The sequence below is a fragment of the Rissa tridactyla genome, chromosome 13, assembly GCF_028500815.1.
Source record: "Rissa tridactyla isolate bRisTri1 chromosome 13, bRisTri1.patW.cur.20221130, whole genome shotgun sequence".
Lineage (NCBI taxonomy): Eukaryota > Metazoa > Chordata > Aves > Charadriiformes > Laridae > Rissa > Rissa tridactyla.
In genome coordinates, this window is record NC_071478.1 from 9,455,976 (window position 1) to 9,479,275 (window position 23,300).

General features: G+C 42.9%; 1 protein-coding gene across 2 annotated transcripts in view; it reads right to left on the minus strand.

The window, feature by feature from the left end:
• The window catches only part of GALNT9 (polypeptide N-acetylgalactosaminyltransferase 9), a 213,507-nt gene that overhangs the window by 64,402 nt on the left and 125,805 nt on the right, over positions 1–23,300 (minus strand). For both annotated transcript variants that reach the window (XM_054219677.1, XM_054219675.1), the window contains 2 exons: positions 21,028–21,225; positions 10,778–10,895 (listed from right to left, as the gene is read on the minus strand). In XM_054219677.1, coding sequence (XP_054075652.1) covers positions 10,778–10,895; positions 21,028–21,225 — 316 coding nt within the window. The remainder of the gene's footprint in view (positions 1–10,777; positions 10,896–21,027; positions 21,226–23,300) is intronic.

A 23,300-nucleotide genomic window follows, 5' to 3' on the forward strand; every position in this document is an offset into this window, starting at 1 on the left:
CATGCCTAGACGTTATGGGTTTTTTTCTGCTGTTAGGAAGATATTTGTGTAAATGACATGCCATTAGAGACACAGAGGAAATCTAAGTGGCATTTAGGTAGTAATATGCAGCTACAGTTTTACTGAAACATGCAAATAGATTATTTTATTACAGTCAAAACACTTGAATATGTAAATGCAGTTGCACCTAACACAGGCTTTGAAGACATAGTTTGATGCTTCTCTGGGTTCTCCTTGGCTGCCTTTCTCCCGCTATAAATTCTGTATGTCATATTAAATATGATTTTCCAGCAAGATCTGCCTTTTCTAAGCCTAGAATACAAATAGAAATGACAGATATGCCATTTTGTGTTTGTTTTTCCTTTCTTTTAAATAGCTAACAGCTTTCCATTATGTTGGAAGAAAGTTACCAATGGAAAGCAATCGGCGTTTTGACCAATGCATTTGCACATGTTATATATATACACGTCTTAACATTGCCGTGCAATCTAATCTGATGTTCACGGAAGAGAAACAATGACATATGAGGATGCAAAGGTAATTTGTCTGTATGGATCTAGAGTAGCTGCAGTGTGCAAGCACTGAAACTACATATGGAGCTATGTGAGTTACAACAACCATGATATTAAAGCATTTCAGCCAGCCTGTTTCCTTATATTTCCTACGCAGGAAAACAAAAGTTGAGAGAGAGAATCTTTGAACTCTTTAAGGGAGACTTTAAATATTTTGTTGGATTTTTTTTTTTTTCCTTTTTCATTTCCTTCATTCCATACTGAAATTACTTAATTTATTTGTGCAGGAACAAAGCAGGAATTCAGCTTCACAATAACAATGAAAAAAAGTACAGAGCAAATGTGGCAAATGGGTGTCATCACGTTCCAACCCCTGGCAGCCAATATGATCTAAAGGTACATTACTGCACACATCACGTCCCAAAACACTGTCATGAAGCATTTCCCCAAAGCTGTTAAAGGACACTGAATGGAAGGAAATGATATACCTCTGCAGGATGAGCAATTTATTATTTTGGTTTTGGACAATGGTGTTGTTCTACAACATGACTGCAAACAAATACTCACTGCCACCAGTACCAAAAAGGAAGAGACCATAAAACTGAGGCAACCTCGGGAAAGTATTTTAGGGTTTACGTTCAGGAGAAAGACTAGGTGGCAACAGATGAACTTCTCATCTGCTCGCTGTTTTGACTCTGTCAGGACTGCCATCCTGCCCACAGACACTCACACCTGGGTATTTTCTGTCTGTGCTCAGCTGAATAGGGACCTGTTTCCCTGCTCTGTGTCCCATTGCGGCCCCTCTGTGCCGGGTCTCGTTCGTCTGCAAGCTCTCTGGGCGAGAAACTGTCTCTCCCTGCCACGTTCCTGCAAGGTGCCTGGCCCACAGTGCCTTTCTGAAATCTTAACCGCAAAACAAACAGGACGACCTCATCCGTACCCCTTTCAGAGGACATTTTCTGCCACTGCAGAGATGAAAATGTTACCGTTCCCTGTTCTGTTTTGCCCACTATACAGTGATTATTATCATTGCCATTTGCAGATGGGCAAACTGGAGAGGAAGGGTAGGAAACCGGCTCCTCAAGATCATGCAGCTGGTGATTATTCCCCAGTCAAGTGCTTGACCTGCTGTACAACACAGCCGCCCTGCCCAGGGGCTCCTTTGCTGTGAATATTCCCATTGCACTACGCAGGCCATTAAACCCAAATTTATAGAAGACTTGCATTTAAAGTTTCTCATTGGTGGCTAATCTGCTGCTGCCTTCAACAAGAAGGCAGTTTGTTTATTTTTACAGTGTTAAATTGCTTTTTTCTGTGTATTAAAACACAATGCAGATGATGATATAATTTTTTGGCCCCAAGGAGTGAACTTTTATTCAACAGCACAGGTACATGCATTATTCCTTCCCCGCTCCTGCTCCTCAGCTCAGAGGTGTCTGTCACACAGGTCAGCTCAACATGCTTTGTTCTCTTCAGGCAACGCTATTGCAAGGGTAATTATAAGTCAGGTAGACATTTCTTTAGCAGACTGCAAAAGACACAGTAAAAAATGTCATCTTACCTCCCAAAGTTTTCCAGGCAGAATTAAAACAAAACCAAACAAACCTAAACCCCACATCACTTCCCCCCTCCAAACACACAACCCCTCAAAGATCAGCTCAGTCTTCTTCATACTCACATAACAAAAACGCTTTCACTCACCAGTGGTAAGGATTTATACTCCTCTGTTTAACATCATAAATAACGGTGACTTGAATTTCCTACAAGGGTAACACCTCAGCGACAGTTGACAAGTTATATATTTCAATACCTACAATCCCACCTCCAGACACTGCCCTCAACACTGGATAGTCCTATAAACCCGACAGCTCACCTCTACGGCTGAAGTACATTTTCCCAAGTGAGATGGTTTGCCTGGAGGATGGTGCCTGGGAAACCCTTCCAGCAAGACAACCACACATCAGAGCTGGCCAGATGCCATTTGGGCTGTGGGCCTCACACCCCCCGGCTGCTCCTCTGGGTCAGGGACCTTCACACAGGACACCAGCCCAAACCAAGGCTTTGCTTCAACTGCAGAAGCTCAGGCTAAGAGAGTCCTCCTAAAAGCCCTCTGTGCTTCCTAGAGGGTCAGATTAAACCTCTCATCCCTGGAAGTACAAGAATCACCTGGGGAACTAATCAAAAGGTCAGTTAGAAAACAGGCATCTCCCTGATCTAGGAACAGCTGGTATCCTGAAACACTTTTGCATTTCTTTTTTCAAGTGGAAAGATGTTTTCCACATATCTATATATATATAATTTATTTATTTTTTTAAGAGTTCTGAAAGAGATTCAAAATGGTTCCAAAAACCTCAAAGAAACCTTCTGCCAGGTGTACTGGGCACCCAGCTAAGGACTGACAGCTGGGCACCTCTGGGTAGGCAACAGCCCGAGCCAGGCTTTCAGTAATCAGCATCAAAATTTAGAGTTCCACAGAACATTTGGAGTTCTGGATGAGCTGTTATTTTGCAATAGAAAATATGTTGTATCAGAAAGTTTCTGACCAGCTGTAGCTCATCTCTGTGCTTTTGGTTCAGTCTCGTCATTAGGCAAGTGAAAGCTATTTCAATCTCAACACAATTAGCACGCTCAACTTCTCTGCATTTTTCCTCTCTCATTCAGTTCACACTTGCCACTCCAGAGGAACCTGTGTCAGATTTAGATTAAACCTGCAGGAAGGCGGCTGAGAAGAAAGCAGCAAAGACTAAGGAAGCATTTTCTTTCCTCAGTTCTTTCACTGTTGATCTCTCTGAAATTTCCAGCCTTGTGCTTTTATAATGTCCTAGTACACGAAAGAGTTTGTAACATAAAATGTTACACTCGATGGAGCATGATGTGATATTGAAGCCAAATGGCCAGATGCTCTTTTCTGAGCTATTTCCAATGCTCCCACTTTAGACAGTGTTTTTAATGGTACTCACAAGCTCTAGTCCTGTAGTTCGCTGGCAATTTCACGCTAAAGCACCATTGCGCTATGTTCTGCTGAAAACATTGTTTTCCATTCGAGGTTACAGTTATCTTCAATTTAATAAAAAGAAAAAAAAGAAAAAAGTAAACAAAAATTAAAAAAAAGGATACTGTGGTTCAAAGAAATTGCAGACAGGTAGGGAGTTGGATTCTCCCCCCAGAAACAAGATTGTGCATCTCATTTAGAGTACAATTAAGACTATATAAATGACCTGGTAGGAGAAAAACGCAAGTACTCTTAGTCGGAAGAGGCCAAGGGCCATCTTTAACTGTTTGGCTTTGCTTAATGCTGTTTTCACATTCCTCTCTTTCTTGTGTGGAAGACCCTTTACACGTAAAATCCTCTGGTTTGAAAGGTGGCTGATGTCAGACATTCGAAACCCTGGCACCAGGCGCTGGCGACACTGGGATTCAGCCTGTCCTCTTCATCTGCTCTTTCATGGTTTTCTCGTTTGCTGACAGCGCTGCATCTCTGTGGGTCACTGCCCAGGCTCACGAGCACCAGTTACTGAGAGGATACAACCACAGAGCCAGGACTGGAGCAACCAGGGCTGCTAACAGCTTTCTCCAAGCTGTTAAGAGAGTCGTCGCCCCGCGTCGCCCATTGGGACTGGCAGTTGTGCACTTTGGCAATGGGGGTGATCCATGGCGACTTCAGACACTCCAGGGTTCAGCAGCCTGGGATTTAATGCCTGCACGAGTGTCTTCACTTACAACTAAGTCTGTCTCCTTTTCCAGACAGAATGCATTATTGCTCTATACAAATGTCAAGCCTAATCTCATCCTGTTTGAATCAATGAAACTCCAGTGGAATGAAAAGACGCTGAACGTTTATACGGGTAGAGGACCTGGCTCGTCATATATGCACATCACCATAGAACAGACTATTCCAATCCCTATTTTGACGAGGGGAAAGGAGCTGCGACTTAATGTAATCCAGGCACCATGAATTCAATCCTTTCATGATTTCTTAATGCCTGACTTTACAAGTTTAACATTCTTTTACCTTAGGAAATGCCCATAAAAATGCTAAATTAAACTGGAGATGGAAAAGAGGACACCTTTACTTACATGGCTTATCTGGAGAGCGAGACCTAGGAAATTTATCACAGCGATCTTTGCAATAAATGCAACAGAGTAACTTCCAATAACAGTAGATTACATCACTTATTAGGATTTTGCTTAGGCAGTGCAGAGTTCAGCGTAGAACTGTTCAGAAACATTTAAATAGCATTTAACTTCATCCTGAAAATGCTGATTTATCACAATCCAATGTGAATAGGCATGTCTAAGGACAGAGTGCACTACATTTTCAGATGCCAGCAATTATGAATTTTTGTTAAAATCATTTAAATGATTAAATGTCTTCAACCTGAAAGGCTCTTTTAAAAAACTTTTCATTTGAAACAGAATTATTTTATACTATATATTACAGCTTGGGAAAGGTCAAAATAAAAATGAAGTATTTTTGGATTTACTGAAATAAGACATTTTGATTAACCTGTATTTTTGTACAACTTTCACTTGTATTTTACCACAGCATGTAAACTGATAAAATTTTGAGAAACTCTGCTGAATGGGGTTCCTATTTATATCTTACCTCTAAGACGAGGGCCCTGGCCCCATGAATCACACAGGGTAAAAAGCATCGTCCAGAATTCAGAATTAACGTTTGCCATACATAAACCTTGTGGCATTTTTATTACAGCACACCAGCCTAGAATCTGCGTTTAAAACACCGACTGCTCAAAGGAATCTAAATCTCCTTAGCTGAGGGTAATAAAATCAGGTCAAGAATTCACTACTCAACAATCTTCCATTAGCATTTCTGTTCAGAGAAAATGTAGTTCACCTGTTTTTAAAGAAAGTAAAGCCGGGCCATATAGCGTAAGTTTGGAGAGTATAATGGTTTGCTTGTGTATGAAAATCTGTTAGGCAACGAGCTTTATTTCCTCGTGAAGAGATTTCAGTGAATCTGCATCACGATTTTTTTACAGTACACACAGTATTTCTGCGAAGCCCCGAGGTGGGACTGCATCCCTACATACATAACCCGTGCTTGGTTTCAGCTGGGAGCTCGGCCACCATTAGCAATGCAATCACAACAGCAGAGCGCGCAGATGATCTGAGCTTTTATCCTGCTTTCAGACAATTCTTTTTGATCCTAATGGATTGTGTGTTCCCAGGACCGTGCCATTGTCAGCAGCCAAAACTGGCCAAAATTACCTGTGACACATCTGCACGAGGACACGAGGTCACAACTAATCTTAAGCATCCAGCTAAACTCTGCTGGAGAACTAAGCCATCACTTGAAGTCACCATAGAGTTAATTTGTCACACTGCTACCTAGGGACATCTCTCATTGATTTCTCTGGCCAGGACCTCTTAAAACAGTAGGTTTCTTTAATATATCTCAAACTGGGTAAGTCATTAGCTTGGGGGCGGTGGGTAGTGTTTGCTCGTTTTTTGGGTTTTTTTCAAATCTCTGAGTTAGAACCTCTAAGAATTCATCAACTGGTGGAGATTCTCCCCTTGGAGGTATATCACAGTTATTGAGAATAAAGTAGTATGTCCAGTTGATGCTGGCCATAAAAGAGAAAAAGTTTTGCTTTCAGTTGTGAATGTGGCAACATATTTTTTATTTAATTTGTTTGGATTCTTAATGGTGGAAGCAGAATTTAATTTGTACTAGAGACTCCTTTAAAATAAATGCTTGATCTCTTCCCACCCACTATTACAGTTGATGGGTACAAAATAAAAAGAACAGCAATTCATTCACCTTATCACTGGAGCACCAGAGGAAGAGAGAGATCCTTAATGCAATGATTAATGACTCACTATAAAAAGATGCATCATAAACTGCTCATATTAGGTCAAATCATAAACTCGGCTTTTAATGTTTATATGATTCCTCTCTAAATAATTGTGTCTGTAGCTCCCACTACAAAGGGAACTTACCTGATCCTTGCAAACCATGCAGTTTCTTACAGAGTCATAATTTGTGACCCTCTCTTACAGGGATCACTGTCTTCCTCTACATTTAAGCATTCCTTGAATTTCTCTTACTATTGGGACGACTGTTTGTACTACAGGTCAGAGAGACTATTTGATGTCCCGGAGCAGCAAAGATGAACATGATCTATGCTGAGTTTAGGGTGTCTTCTTCGGGCACAGACACATCCACAGCTTTGCTGCAGGAGAAAGTACCGTTGTTTTTCTTTATCTCTGCCTCCAGGTTGGGAAGAGGACAGCTGAACAGCAGCTGAAATGAAAACAGGGCTACCGACCGCTCGCTGGATCCAGGCGGATGGAAGGAGGCAGAGCAGTGGTGTGGTGCTCGCCTGAATGCAGCTAACAAGCCAAGTTGCTCGTGCTTACGAAGGCACCTCGTCCACATAGGAGTTGGCCACGATTTGCCTTTGTAAATTCCTGGCCAAAATCAGTTTTTAGGTGCTTACAAATTCCCATCAGCTTCAGTAGCTGGTTGGTGAACATGAAGAGAATAGCACCATTTGTCCATAACAGAATTCAGTCCTGTATTTATCCATCTTGCGGTGAAACTGTCATCTTTGAAAAATATAGTACAAGATGACATTATGTAAGTGTCCTTACTGTCACAATCCTGCAATCATGTCCCCCTCCCTTTTATTTCCCAGAACAGCTGGTGCTTTTTCTCAAACAAACCAGAATCTCTCTAGCTTGGCAAAAAGACATTGGCTTCACTGCAAAGCTAACCCATTAAGGAGAGTGTCACAGCTCCAACCAATATGAAGTTTACACAAAAAATAATACGAGTTAAAAAAAGAGCTGCAGATCCCTAAATACTTTCAACAGATGTGGTAGCCCCATCACTTTATGCACTGCTTACTCAGTACAGAAATTCACTTAGGCTAATTATTTAAATATTTCCATTTATGGAATTCAGAAAAGGGGAAAGCCAATAGTAGAATACCCAAGATGATAATTTTTTAATAAACAATAGATTTAAGGGGGATTAGCTGGGTTATCAAACAGTATCCTCCCAAATCAGCTCATTAGTTTCACTGTCTTTCCCTATTTCCCTTTAATAAAACGATTTAAATGAGGGTTCATTAGGTACAATGTAATCTAATTCAGACACTCGAAGCCTAATCCCTTTTCTTTTAGCAGTAACATGATAATAGTTTGCAAAAAAGTTTAAAGGATTATTGTTACAGCTATTTTAAATAGGGACTGTTTTCAGCCAAACGTGTGCCACCACTTCCCTACCATTTTATTATTTATTATTGTACTATTTCTTGCTCTTTACTCATTCATTCATTCATTCTTTCATTCCCTTTTCTGTCTTTCCTTGCTCCACACAGGCAAAGTCACACATGGGCAACAGGCTTTTGACAGGCTGCACCTGGAGGGTCGTGGTCAATAGCTCCTTTTCAAACTGTCAACCTGTCACAAGTGGGGGCCCCCAGGGATCGACAAATGGGCCCAACACTGTTTAGTATCTTCTTAAGTGATCTGGATGATGGAATCAAGTGTAGCCTGACAAAGTTTGCTGATGACACCAAACTGAGCAGGGAAGTGGACACTTCGGAAGGGAGAGACAGCCTGCAGGAAGACCTGGAGAGGCTGGAAGAGTGGGCTAACAAGAACCTTATAAAGTTCAACAAGGACAAGTGTAAGGAAGGTCTTGCACCTGGGGAAACTTAAAGCGACCTGAGAGTCCTGGTGGACAACAAGCTCAACATGAGCGAACAGTGTGCTGCTGCAGCAAAGGAAGCCAACGGGATGCTGGGTTGCATCAACAAGGGCATCACCGTCAGAGACAAAGAAGTCATTATCCCACTCCACTCGGCGCTTGTCAGGCCACACCTGGAACACTGCGTTCAGTTTTGATCCCTGCTATGCAAAAAAGATGTGGACAGGCTGGAGAGAGTCCAGAGAAGGGCCACCAAGATGATCAAAGGACTGGGAAGCCTGCCATGTGAGGAAAGGCTGAGAGAATTGTCTTTGTTCAGCCTTGAGAAAAGACGGCTTAGGGGAGACCTTATGTTCCAGTATTGAAAGCGTCTCTCCCTTTTTACAAGAAGTTACACGGAAAAGATGAGGGGTAATGCGTACAAGTTACTCCTGGGGAGATTCTGATCGGACACAAGGAAAATTTTTCCCAGTGAGAACAGCCAGCCATTATCTCACTTTCCCAGTGAGAACAGCCAGAATAATCTCCCCAGGGAAGTGCTGGATTCCCCAACATTGGACACTTTTAAGATCCAGCTGGACAGGGTGCTGGGCCGTCTTGTCTAGGCCGTGCTTTTGCCAAGAAAGGTTGGACCAGATGATCCTTGAAGTCCCGTCCAACCTCGTATTCTGTGGTTCTGTGATCCCTCTGTGCAGGCATAGGGGATATGCCAAATATCCCCGCGTGGGTCAGTGCACCAGGCCTTGGGAAAGGAATGAATTTTTGCGACTTACTTTGAGATTCTGGAGTTAAAAAATAAAAAACAACCCAAACCAAAAAACTTCATAAATTCACAGTGATTTTATAAATATCCTAGAGGGAAGGGAGAAGGTTCCTGTGCATTTTCATGCTGCTAGTTTCTGACAGCTCTGAAAGACACGCAGGAGGGGATCACACGTAGGACTTGCAAATTAGGAGGCAGACACTCTCTATTACTTACCATGCTAGATCCAGGCTGAAAACACAGAGTAACAGATCCATGCTGTGGACGTACAGTTACTTCAGAATAAACTCACTCACTCCTGTACTTTTGTAAAGCCTTTTTCAAACAGTAAGGTTCATTATTCTTTGTATGGCAAAAAAACCCAAAACAAAAAACCCAAACCAAACCCAAAGAACGAGAGCAGGTTTCTAGATCCTAGGTTTCTGCAGACCTTAACAGGTTCCCTACCCCTGAAAACCTGTCCTCGCTCACTTGAAATCCTCGTCTCTTCAAGCAAGTGCCATTTCATAATCCTATTAAAACCTTTGCCTCTGTTTACCAGGAGCCCTAATCGTACTCAGCAAGTTCTTCTCGTTTAAGGAATAGTGACAGCTTTCAGATTTCTTAGGAGGCTTATTCATCAGCTACGCCAGAGTTTTGCCAGAGCGTTCAATCTATTCTGGGAGCAGCCATGTGGAAAAAGTTTCAAACAGCTCAAAGCCCTGCACAATGATAAAGGAAAGCTCACACAATCCTGGTAATAGCCTGACCCTCTTAAGGAAAATTGGATGATTTGTGGTAGCAGTTTTTCTGTCCCCTATGTGAATTCTGAACCTTAAAGTATAAGCACAGTCCCATTACAAACCCTTTCCCTCTTGCGATGCTGGAATAATAAATACACACCCATACGTGAAAATAAACTCTTGCTGTAATGACCTTCTTCCTCAGCCCACTGGTGTGAAGGAGTTTGTAGCCATTTTGGAAAAAAAGAGTCAGATAAAGAATGGACTAATTTGATGTTCAATGTTTCACCACGAGCAGAATATATGCCTTAATGAGCACATTACATGCACCAGGGACGTGTTACTGTGAAGCAGGGAATAAAGAGTAAGGGGAAAATAATTAAACAGTCAGCGTTATAACGAGGAAACTGTGTTCATGCAACATTAAGTGGCCTAATTTTCAAGTGCTAAGCAAAGACATGTTCCTTGGACTTCAGAAGGACTTGCTGGCAAGCACCACCTTGAAAACAAGGGCGAAGGATCACAAGTACCAAACCTCCTATAGGTCTAGAAGCGCAGGGTGGACTGATGCTGTCCCGAAGCCATCTGTCCACATTTTGCACTGACCTATCCGACAGGATTAAATACCTGTACCCTGTAGTTTTGATTCTATACGGAGGACCCTTAAAGTTTTAAAAAACCACATCATGCGTTGTACATAGAGCATTATAAGTGACTTCTGGCAGCCTGGCCTTAGTTTTCTGTTGGTACTGCATCAGCTAGGCACAAGCATACAACATCATCGAAGTGCAATGAGCACATGAAGACTTAGTGTAGCTGTTTGCACAAGCAGAGCTAGTGGGAAAGGGGAAAATCTGTCTCTCTGGGTTCAGACACTGACAGAATGAAACAATAAACCATATTTCTGACTGTTCAGTTCTCTCAAGGCCAGTAAGGCCAGAAACATTCATTTACTGGGACTGTCAGTTCCAGATAGCATTGCAATATCAATTACTTTAGCATAATGACCTATCAGTCAGACAGCAATTCTGTTGGGCCACAGGCTCCCCGTCTTTCTTTGCAAATGGACATGGCACAAACTCTCTTCTTTGTTACTCACCCTCATGCCCAATTCAATGTTTTCTCCTCCATAGACCTCCATACCAGGGTCAAGCAAGCCAATCTCACCAAAATACTCTCGGTCCACTACAAACGAGCATCCAATCATGGCTGGTGTCCTGCACAGAGAGATTAAAGTAAAAAATTAAGTAATTTATTAGCTGCTACAGAACCCACCTTCTAACAATTTTACACAGACAAAACAGTTCTTAGTCTTCAAGTTTACATTTTAAATGTATCTATTAGCGTGCAATCGCATTGCACGCCATCCCCCCAATGGACAGAGGACCTTGTGGGACCAGTGCCACCCAAGTAACTAGCACACTGCCAGACACACTAGGACCAGCTGTCTGTGAGACAGACACAAGATGTGAAGTCAAGCACTCCATGCATGTAAGTGAAGCATCCAGCTGGTTTTCCTTTGTTTTATGGACACCACCTCTGTGCTGGAGCTGAAGTTCATCACCATACAGAGTAGCACAAGAACCAGAAAACACTTTATTTAAAAAGACAGATGCACAAAGAAATCCCATCAGCTTTGTCAGAAATGAGGACTCCCTTTACCCACATATTCAAAGTAACTGCATGTCAAGAGCCATAGGTCAATCATGGTGTGAAGTTTGGCAAGGGACTTCCTGGAGTCAGCTCCCGCAGATAAATTTCAGCCTTTGTGAAGCTGTTCCATGATTAACATTTCTATGTTTGCTGAGGTCAGTCTTTAGAAAAGGAAAAATTTTCAGAGGAAGAGACTTTGCCCTCAGATCTGCCACTGACCAACTGGGTGATTTCAGATAAATCATTTCCCTTCTCTGAGCATCAGTTTCTTTATGTGTAAAACTATGGCTCTGCTCTCCTTTACAAAGCAATCTGAACGCTGTCACCGAGCAGCACTACATGACAACAAATTCTGAGATCATTTACCATACGAACACAAGCATTATTTCAATGCAATACAAGCTAGTGACATGTACTAGTTTCATTCATCCAGACTTGCTCTGCATCTCTGTACTGGTCACAACAACTGCCTCTAAAATTCAAGGTAGGAGCTAGGTTTTGCTACTATAGCGCATAATTTAAAAATGTAAACTTGACTAAGGTGGAAAACCAACAAGAGCCTGCAGCTCCGTGTTTGACATGCAATTTGGCTGCAGGTTGCATAGAGCCTACTGCGAGATCATGGGGAGTCATCCTGCAATCTGAGCTACAGGATGTGCCTGGTCCCTGTGGACAGACCCCCCCATTTTCATGAGATCCCAACAGAGCAGGCTGCTGAATCAGAAAAACTGTAGACTCATTTGAGAAACTGAACACTTTTGGAGCTGTCCTAGAAGGATGAGCTGTGCTCCCTCTTCCATTGAAAGGGAGGCAAGTTTGGACCATCTGGCAGATACGACGTTATTCCTAACAGTGCTATTGTAAAAAGACATCAGGAAAATTCTAATTTATGCCAATTTTCTATTTCCTAGTAGAATAGAGAATGCTCTATCTAACACCCAAGCTTATACATACACCATGAAAATGCCCTATAGAAACAAACATGATGGAAAAGGTCTAAAACCTATTTTAAGAAGTCTCCCTTGTCATGCACTAATGTTATACTGTCACTGTGAAGCCTCTCTTGTCCCAGATACCTGCACATTTCTTCAACTTGCACAGAAAGCTATTCACAAGGTATTTGCCCATGACATCTGAGAAACATAATCATGAGGCAGCTTCATACACATGTGAAAAACTGCCCTGGCTGGGAAAATGAACACATTTTTCACCCATGTATTGGTGGATCCCACCAGTAGCAGCAGGTGGCTGCTAGAACGGTGTTATCACATCAGGTCGTTTTTCTCATCATCAGTTCACTGTTTCTACAGCAGGAGGTTAAAAAAGCTTCAAACAAACAGCCAAGATAGGGTTAGATAAAACAATTCTTTGCTCCTGGGCCTAATGCATAACCCAGCATTGCAGAACATTGCAGCCTACGGCAGGAAGTATTTGGTACCCTTGAAAAGGTTCATTTGCTGAAGCGCTGCTGTTACTTATCTGTAATGGACTCTGCTGTCGCGCTCACGTTACTGGTACTGCTTCAGCATCTCTCCCTTGCACCTTTTCTCAGTTTGAAAGCCAATGCAAGCTCTCAGATCATGACAAGCGTATACTGCAGTGCACACTCTCCCTCTCATGTTTTCCCTGCGTAATTGAAAAAGGCAGCTGTTGATAGGAACACATTTGATCAGCACTGTTTCTGACAAAGAAGTTGAAATAGCTTGATTAACTCCCATGTTCCACCCTTGCGGAGTGAGATGCGTTCCCTGGATCACGAGCTGGGGGGACAAGATTCAATGGTGGTTACAAAGGCAAACATCTGGCTTTCACAGACGACTTTGGACTGAAGTGGGGCTCTCAGCCAGATCCCCGCGCCCCTTCAGTCAAAAAGGCTGGAGGAAACTGAGGCCAGATGTCACAAACCCTACAAAGAAACTGCAGCAGGGTCACCACCAGCACCTTCAGTGCTTGGACCTCTCCCACGCCCCACAGTCCCCCTTTCACGTGCACAAAAAATTCCAGCACTTCTCTGCTTGATGCTGTGATTTGTGAAAACTTTCTGCTGAATCAGTCGCTAGTCAGAAGTGGTCTCAGAGCTCTATGAAAACCACACACGGTCCTTGGTACTCCCGGCTGGACACATCCACCTTCTGTTGGTGCATATACTTGTACACCAGGATCTTTACAAGATGGATGGCATTTATAAATTCAAGTTATTTGGTAAAATGTACCTTCCTGCTTATAGTTCCTAGAGCCATGCCTGAAGACAGACTTGCCTAGAAAGACTGAGCGCTCTCCTGCACACAGGACCAGACATATCCTATATATATCCCACCGTCTCATCCTATTATCACTGAAAACCATATTTTAGGCTACTGAGGAATAAATTTGGTCTAGAAACTGAAATAAAAGACGGACGTGACCAAGGAAAGGGAATTCAGGAGCTTTGAAATGAAATAAGCCTTTGAGAGAATATTAGGTATTTCTTAAGTGTTAACCACGATAAAAAGGGAAGGAGGAGGGGGGAAGAAACACATTCCACGTTCTTCATTTTCCTTTTTATGTATTTAAAACTAAACGCAGGTGGCTTAACTGGATGAAGGCGAGAGCATCACTGCTTTGCAAAACTGAGCTGCTAGTTTGGGCTCAGACTCCTTCCCTTTCCAGGCACGCCCCCCCCGCCCTGCCCCGCCAAATCCCCTGGAGGCAGCTCCTTACAGCCGTAGGATGCTCCCATGAGGACATTTCTCCTTCCTTCCTAATGAGGAACGGTACCGCCCGGCTTTGCAGACTGCTCTTAGGTGCTCGAATCTTTTTCTCTGGGGGATGGATTTTTGCAGCTGTCGTCTCTGTCCATTAAAACACTGGCTTGTTAATTGAATGGGGGCGGGAAAAACATTTAGATGCAACTACGTAATTATCACTCACAGATGAATGCCACTGAGGACTGCCTCTGCAACTCCCTCTCTCTCTTCTAGGTTTTATTTCTTCTCATTACATAGATTCACATACAGACTCCACAAGCCTTCATAGCTGATTTAGAAAAAAATACGTTTTTAGGAACAAGCAACAACAGCAGTGCAATGGCAGAAGGAACCACATCCAGCTTTTCAGAGAAGCCAGTCAAAAATTGCCACTGTCAGTGCCTTCCTCTACCTGCATTTGGCTGCCTGCAGCCACTGCTCTTCTGCACAGTGGCACGGCTGCCGCCCCACCAGCTGAACGGAGCGGCCTGTGGCTCTGCCCTGGCTGCATTCTGATGCGATGGAAGAACTTGCCTACGATGCACGATGTTGATTTTTTTCTGCATACTGCTTGTTCAACTCTTCCATTAGGTTCAACCGGAGTTTTGGGCATCCAGTCCTCATCCAGCCCAGGCCCTTAACTTCCCTGTGCTTTGACTGACCCAACTGTAAACTAAGTGTAATGCGATTGCACGGCCCAGTGAGCTGGTAACAGCGCTGCGAGCCGGGGGACCCTGACTCTCTTCCCAGCTCTGTCATTCATCTGGTCTTCAGTGAGTCACTTCCTTCTGCCTCTGTTTCGCCATCTGCGAAGCACACATAAAACACTGGGGAAAAGTCTGAGAACTGCTTCAGCAGCTTGAAAGCCTGAGATTCAATTCTCAAATTGCTTTAAGCATATAGGTGGATAATTTATACCGACTACAGCGTTACATTGACACATTGCAAACACTTTTTAAAAAAACTGCAAAAAGCATGAGACCCCCCAAAAAGCATGAGACCCTCACTTGGCTGGAATAATTCGTTTTTCCAGTACCTGAAAAACTCCCGCATATCTACTACTTTTAGTACAGTAACCTAAACCACACCTGCTGTATATAAAAGGACCTTTTCCCTTAAGTCATGGACTTCCTAGTAAAACAGTGACATTTTTAGAAGGAAGGCAACACAAAATAGCAATTAGAGGTGTGCTATTTTTTACCAACACCTCAAAGGTGTTGGGAAACTTAATTGATCTGTGGAATATTCTTTGACACAACTGAGGCTGTTATAAGCATTAATTATAATCAACAGCAGCACTCAAAGGATAACGTGGGAAACACAGCAAAATGGCTCTTGCAGCTAAACCTTAAAATGGAGCGTAGAATAGTATTGATTCTGCACGGGGGAAAGATACAGCATAGTCAATTTGTGGAAATTACTTGATGGCATGGCTGTAGCGAGGGAGATATGAGAGAGACATTACTCGGGGTAATACTCTGGGGAAAGGGAGGAAGCAGCGAGCAGCACGTCATGGTGGTAAACCCTCCCTCCCTCCCTCCCCGCCTGCTGTGGCCGCAGGTACAGTGCGGGCGGCACTGGGGAAGGGAAGAGATGCACTGTGTGGAAGAGGGCAGTGCCTGCTACGGGATGGGGTACCAGAAACGGAGGACACGTTGGCCAGAGATGAAAGCCCCTTGCTGTAGGTCTGAGTCACGACAATTTCGTTTCAGTGAGATCTCCAGGAGCACGGCTCTGTCGGCAACACGCCAGCAGGCGCTGATACACATTTCTCAGCCAGGTGCATCCCCCTCCTTCCCTTTACAGACAACTAAAGGATGCTGCCTGGGGCCTTCATCAGGAACATGTGAAGGAGAAAGCGATGAGCACTAGACTGACGTATTGCACGTGATATGATAAGTCTCCTTTCCCTTATGCATCATTCTCCCCCTGCCTTAAGATCAGTATACATGCAATCAGGTCACATCTGAAACAGTTTTCAGAGCGTACGACAAGTCTAATTTCCAGGAGAACTGACCTACAACCAAGGACACACAAATACATAAATACAAACACAAATATAACTATAAATAAATATATAAACATATATATACAGGGATAAGGAGAGAGAGAGAAAGAGATTCGAATGACACACACACCGTATCTTTGAGTTTTCCATCTTTCCTGGCAGAATGTTTCTTTGATTCAGGTTCCTAAGCAGCACCTCACCCCTGGCCTGACAGATAAGCGGGGAAACCTGCATGGTACCTGCATAAGCATTTATTTTTTAATTACAACTCATGTCTTCTGCAAGAAAGAGTCACACCAGGCTGTGAGAACAGAACTCAAGGACAGATTTGCTGCTCGGGAGCTACGGGAAAAAAACTGACAAGCTTAATGATGGGAAGGTTTGTTAACCCCTTTGGACAGCTATAGCATGTGAAAAAAAGCAATCTAGAAAGCTCGGCAAGGAAAGGCAGGGTGATAGCGATGTAGAATAACTCCCTGATGCCCCACAGCAGTATATTTTTTGGACTGCAGGATACACGTCAGAACTTGGACAAATGAAAAAGAAACTGCTCTGCTACAGGCTCCTGTGGAGCAGCAACTGAAAAGATGGCCATAATCAATATACAGGCACCAGTTTTATTGTTACACGACCGCATGGTTTATCCTGAAAGACTTTACAGATGAGCCCCTTCCTAAGCTCAGGTACACAGAGAGATTTCTTCCTAGAACAGCAAAGACCCAACATGGCTGTATCACCATCACTACGACAGACCAGCACGGGGCCAGACTTGCACATGAGATGGGCGCACACGCTCCCAGCTAACGCAGGCAGCACAAACCACTTCACCGTGGGCATATCAGATGCTAATTTATATCTATGAGTGAGACACAAGTGCTTTGTGGAGTGGCTGAGAGTGCGTGTACATACACTTTCCTACTGGTACCAAGCTATGGCATATTAAAGCAGTAAGTGAGAACATATGCGACAATGAAATGCACCAGTGCTGCTGGAGGAAGATAAAATGGAAAGCTGTGCAGCGCTTGGCTGTGTCAGGCTGACTAATGACTCTAATGTTAGTGGCTGCTGATCAAGAAATCAAACACAGAGCAGTCCATCATAATCACGGCAGGTGAGGGAAGATGAACCAGAGCTCAGGATGCCAGAAACCTTCCTCACTGTTCCAAAACCCAGTAGTATCTTCTGCATATAGAAAAAAACCCAGCTTGTTTCAATGCATAATCAAATTCATTAGAAACCCTTTGAAACAGGTTCCTTTGTTACACAGTTTGTTGCCAGATGATAAGGACATTTTTGGGCAGTGTGTTCTCAGGAACACAAATGGAAAATGACGTGATGGACACAGCGTGTCAAAATAACAATCCTCATTTAAATCTTCCTGTTAGAGACATCTTACATCTCAAATGTCAAACATGCAAAATGGATTGCCTGCAGAATGCAATTTGGGGAACATCAATTGTTCTGAATTTCAGAGTATTAACGTGGAAAAAAAAATAGAACCGACTTCAAACTGTATCAGAAATCTTTACAAAATCTGACACTTTGTTCTTGCTTTTTCTTTACCTTTGTTTGCACTTCAAGGTCACATCCCCTTTGTCGCTTGGACCACAACAGCTGATCTGACATTTTATGGTGTGCACTTGACACAACCGCCTATACGGTGCCCCACTGGCTTGAGGAACAATTCCTGTTCCTCCCCAGCAAGGCTCTGAGTAGGATCACACCACTGTTAGTGTTCAGGAAGGCAGAGGATCAGGCTTCAAATAGAAAACTTCTGAGAAAAGAAGTACGCACATCTGTTGTATAATCCCAGAAGAAAACAGGAATTGGACTCTGCTTTCTAAATGTCTCACCCAATTCTGCAGATCGATGATATTTATTCATACAATGCAAACATCAGAAATGCCAGGGCTCTGATCCTCACTGATACCAGGGTACGCATTTTTTTTAACACTGAAAATCTTTAATCCCTTTGGAGATCTGGGAGGAAGTATTCAGCAACACCAACCACAAAACCAGTCATGGGGTTATTAGTTATTAGCCTTTTCTTTTACAAAACACACAGAGACACAAAACAAACCTACTATTTATTGAAGGCAGTGTCAAGGGAAGCCTTAAGAGGGACAGTGTCAGCAAGGACTAAATAAACTTGTAGTTTTCACGCTGATGAACAGTCCGGCAATCTTATGAATGCCCTGAACAGACACCTGGATCCAAAGACCAGCAATGTGGACCAGTTTGCATGCCTTGCGAACTGGACTGAAACAGAAATCATAGTTGCAGTGTATGGTTTGGAAAGCTCGTTACAAAACCAAAATTTGTACTAAACCAACAGAGATTTTTGAAAAAGTTTGCTTGCTAGTCTGACTTCCTTTTGAAAATACACCTTAAATTTTCTACAGCTACTAAGTTCCCATCATGTGTACTTTCAAATCTCAGTTCTCAGTACAGACTTCCTGAACCTTTTCATCAATAACACTTGCATATTCACTCTTTCCATTACCGTAATTACACTAGCATATCACTTAAAAGCCACAAAATTGCCTTGTCTTTCTGTAGGGAGGCAGAACAGAACAGCACAGCCAAATCCTTTAGCAAAATCCATCCAGGCGCTGCTGCTTCGGAGGCCCATCAGAAATCAGTGCAGTGTGGCTATAAAGTGGATGCTCCACTCTCCAAGATCACTGCCTGCAAAGCACATGTTCCCAGGGAGACAGATAAGTGTTCACGGTTCCACATTGATGTGTCTGCACTTTAGGGCATGTAATTCATAATTTGCAGGAGAGATACTTATGCAATCACAACGTCTCAGTGCTCCTGATATTTGCCAGCAAGGGTTGGGCGCTCTCCTCCTTGTGCTGCTTGTCTCATCTGTCTCTGGGCAGTTTGCGCACTGTTGAATTGGAGGGTTGCTTCACTCAGGTTCAGAAGAAAATTGTTGCTCTCAGGAGCCAGCTACTTACGTGCATCAGATTTCAACACTACTCAGTGCTTGAGTTCAGACCTTATTCACTTCTGTATCAGCCCAACTCAGTGCCAGCATAACTCCAGCAAGAGGTTGAACATAAACCTGAGGAAAGCCCATGGTAAATCAGGCCCCATAGTGCCGAAAAAACACTCTTATCCCAGCATTACAGGGATAAGATTCCTTATTCTCCATTAAAAAGAATTGTAATTGAATTTCCAGAAGCGTTTTGCAGACACAGCTTCCATACTCGAGGGAGTGCACGAGCTACCACCACTGAAAATCATGTCTAAGAACTTGCTGAGGTTTAACATCTTAGTTCAGTCTTACCTGATGTGTGATCATTGCCTCCGGAACAGAAGATACTCAAATACTAGAACTACTCATGTGAAAATTAATACAGTGATTTCACATATAAACTGGAAGTAATGAAGTGTGCAAAACCTTTCAGGAATAAAAGACTGAAACCCCGATTTCAGGAGTGAAAGCTTCGGCTGATTAATTTTCCCTCATCAATAAACTATTTCTCAGGGCTGAGTGAAATAGATATAAAACATCTGCCCTTTTAAAACAATGTGAGGACAGCAGGGCACGTTATCCAGGAAAACTGATTTTCTAAGTAATTACTTTCCTGCTTATTGAGGTTTCAAGCTGAGCAAAGGGTCAGTGATGAAGGACTGTGCTGTCTTGTAGTAAATAAGGTTAATGTTACTGTACAGCTCTGTTTTGCAGTCCCGGGGCATGAGAATGAACCTAAGTGCAACCTGCAACACTTGCTCAAATATGGATTGAAATATTACTCTCCGTATGAGGGACGGATCCTGTGAGATGGCCTCACCCTACTGATCACCTAGGAATGCGATTCGTTCCTCTGTGTCCTTTCCCTTCCAAAAGACCACTTGGACCTTTTCAGTTGTGCATGTTGTTTGAAGTGCTTGGGTGGACTTCTCAGGGCCTGATAACTCAAGCTCTACACTGGAAGGGAAGAACATCAGCTTCTCTGCCAGAGCCTACATTGGGACCATACAATAGAGTTTCAACTTCGGGATGAAGCTGATAAACAGCAAAACGAAGATTACTCTAAGGTGGTAATTTATGTCCTTCCTAAGAAATCTTAGAAATAGGGCAGAGCAACCTAAAGCGCATACTTGGGTTTCATTTTTTTTAGCCTTTGTTTCAACAGTTGCTAACAATCGTACCCTTCACCCAGCACAGTACAACTCAGAGGAACTGACAAGCATCTGCACTGGAGATGAAGGGCTAGGAGATGTGAATTTTCAAAGGAAGGGGAAAGAATGTCCCTTTCTTATCAGTCCCTGTTTTTCCTCTGTAACAATTCTCAAAAACACTACCACAATTCCCGAAACAGTATTTCCTTAGAAAGTTCCACTTCTGTAAGGTAAAATGTTCCCTTATAGAGAAAAATAAATTGGCACTCTAACTATGTGGTCCAGTTTCATTTTAAAATTAATCCAGTAGGAAAACTCAGAACACGTGCAAAGTTCTCAAAAAAAAGAGCAAGTCTCGAACAAGGCAAGGCTAACACATCTCCTACCAGTGTTGCTGGGAGGCTCTGGTTTGGGCTGATGGCCAAGAGTGCTGCCTACAGACCAAGAGTGAAGCCAGCCTCTTTGTACTCACATACAAAATACCTTTGTTTGTCATATACACGATGTTCCACTGGTTTATTACTCGTGCCAGAGTCCATTGGAAACTAAAAGCATAGGTGAAAAAGATCCTGCTGTCCTACTAAAGGCTACAATGTGAACTTGAACCACGCATTCACAACTAGAGCACATACACTCCTGGGTGTGTTGTGGTGCAGCTCTGAGATGCGACACATTCATCCCCAGCTTTGGAGAGCCATCTGTTTTCCTCAGTTTCATTTTGCTATCCCCGTACGAACCTCTAGCCTTGCTTCGCTTAAATTCCCCCTCGGCAGACAGCTGAGATGGAAACATTGCTAGTACCAAAGTGACAGCACATGGGAGATTTACCTGATGGGAGCTGACTCATCCCCTTTATCGAGCCAGTCCTGCGGTGGGATTATGTACATGCACCAGAGGCCCCAGTTATAGCCGTGGGCTGCGTTGGCGTATTGCTGCACTTCAAAAGTGTTGTACTTGATATTGTCAATTGCTGGTAAGATGATCCGCTTTCGATCTTCTTTGATCCGGGTAAGTGCAGGTTCCACCCTGAGAACAATAAAAAAAGCAAAATGTTTTATAGCCATCCAGTAATCCCAGGTCCTGCTCTGCAGTCTGATAAAACAAAGTTCTCTAATACCAAGCAGCGACGGAGGGAGATAGCAGCCCAGAACACAGCGTCGCGGGATCCAATACAGGTCACTGTCACACACTGAAGAGGCTGGGTCTTGGTGTGGAATACTTCACGTAGCAACAGCACATGAATTATTGCCTTTATGAAGCTGTACCAGAGTTTAACAACACAAAATTTTACCAAAAACTTTTTCTGAGGCCTGGAGACTGTAATTTCATTTTGCAATAGGCAAGCGTTGAGAGACACTATCACCAAGAGTAACTAAATGGTCCCCTAACAGCTACACCACCAGGATGCCTGGTAGCGATTCAATACCTGCTCTTGCTGACAAGGCCTAAAGAACAAAACACACACCAGGGACCGAACGAATCTGAAGGTTACTCAAAGGTTTTAATCTTATTTCCTAAGGACTGACCCCATCGGACCCAGTTTGAATGACAAGTGTGGCTGCATTATGCCTTCTAAAACCGCTTTGGTCATGAGAAGATTTCAATTGCCAGATGGTGCAAAAGCAGGGAGCTGCAGGAAATGTGCCATCATTTCAAAAGGCTTTAAAACGGCTTTAAAACATCAATGCGCTTTCAACAGAAGCTACACCCCAAAGTGTTTCAGTAGAGTAAAAAGCTTCAGTGCAAACATTCATTTCTGACCAAGGCAGTCTGAAGTTGCTATGAATTTACAGAGAAACTGCTCCAAAGAGGTAGCAGGACTTGCATAAGGGTGGAAAGCACTTCTCAAAGCGGTATTAGGAACAGCCACCGGTTCACTCCTTTGTAACTGTGTTTCCCCTTGAAATAAGCTTTGAAGATTTTGCAGAGCCCTCACGTGTATCTTTAAGGGAATGGTGGTTTGCAGCAATTCACAGAGGCAGTAGGATTTGAGCACTGATCTTTTCTCATTATTCTTTTTGTTGGTGGTTAAAAAGCAACAAAGGTTCCTTTGTGGTTTCAAGTTTGTTACCTTGTATTTTGTTTGTTGTCTTATATTTAGTTTGTCACCATGTATTTTCTCGTGTAGGCCAACAGAAAAGGACAAGTTATGAAATTAACTCAACCTCCATTTTCAATCTTCACTGCCTCAATCTGAACTATCATAAATTTTCAGGTCTATTCTGCAAGAAAACAGCATTTTCTCTGTACTGGAGTACAGACAAAATGTTTGTCTTTTACGTACGCAGACTCCATATTGCTTACATGAGAGCGTGTTCTTTTGCTTTCTCTCATTTTTACCCCTCCCACATCAGTAAAGAGAGACACGGATTCAGTGAAACCCTTGAGTATTGATGATGAGCTACTTACTGCAAATAAACCATCACAAAACAACGTAAAATAAGAGCATAACCGACAAAAAGACAAAGTGTCCCAGCATTTCATTTGGAGAGAATTCAGGGAGAGTTAAACTAGTTTTATTTTGATTCCTGTAGAAAAATGGCATTTGAATTTATCAACTGGATGCCAATAACACAGAGCACGGAAGTTTTAATAAAAAGGATGATGACAAGCATGGTGGAAAGAAAAGAATGACACTGCAAGTTGCAGAAACTCCCACTGGCCAGGAAGGTTCCGAGAGAGATGTTCATCTCGTGTGCAACTTCTATTGTTTTGTTACTCTACTTTATTTATTCTGGGAATAAATCAATGCACCCCCCATCACTGGAATGCCCTGAGGTCTCTCTTACTCTCTTACTGCCAGCTGCAATTTTTGGTGCAATACCAATCTCTATCAATCTATTAATTGGAAATCTCATATTTTGAACTTTCATGAAATCTGAGGTGTCTGAAAGCTGTCCATTGGAAGTTCTGTTTCAGTCCTTTGTACCTGAGAAATGTGAATGATGAAGATATTACTACTTCAACACGTGTTGACAACTCTACCCTCAGGTTACAGATGAAGTGAAGTGCCATGCTGAGGTTATGGAGTAAATTGGTATGAAAGTGCTGGAACTTCATTTTCACAACATCCCACCCCCCACAATGGAGGTGATTTTCTT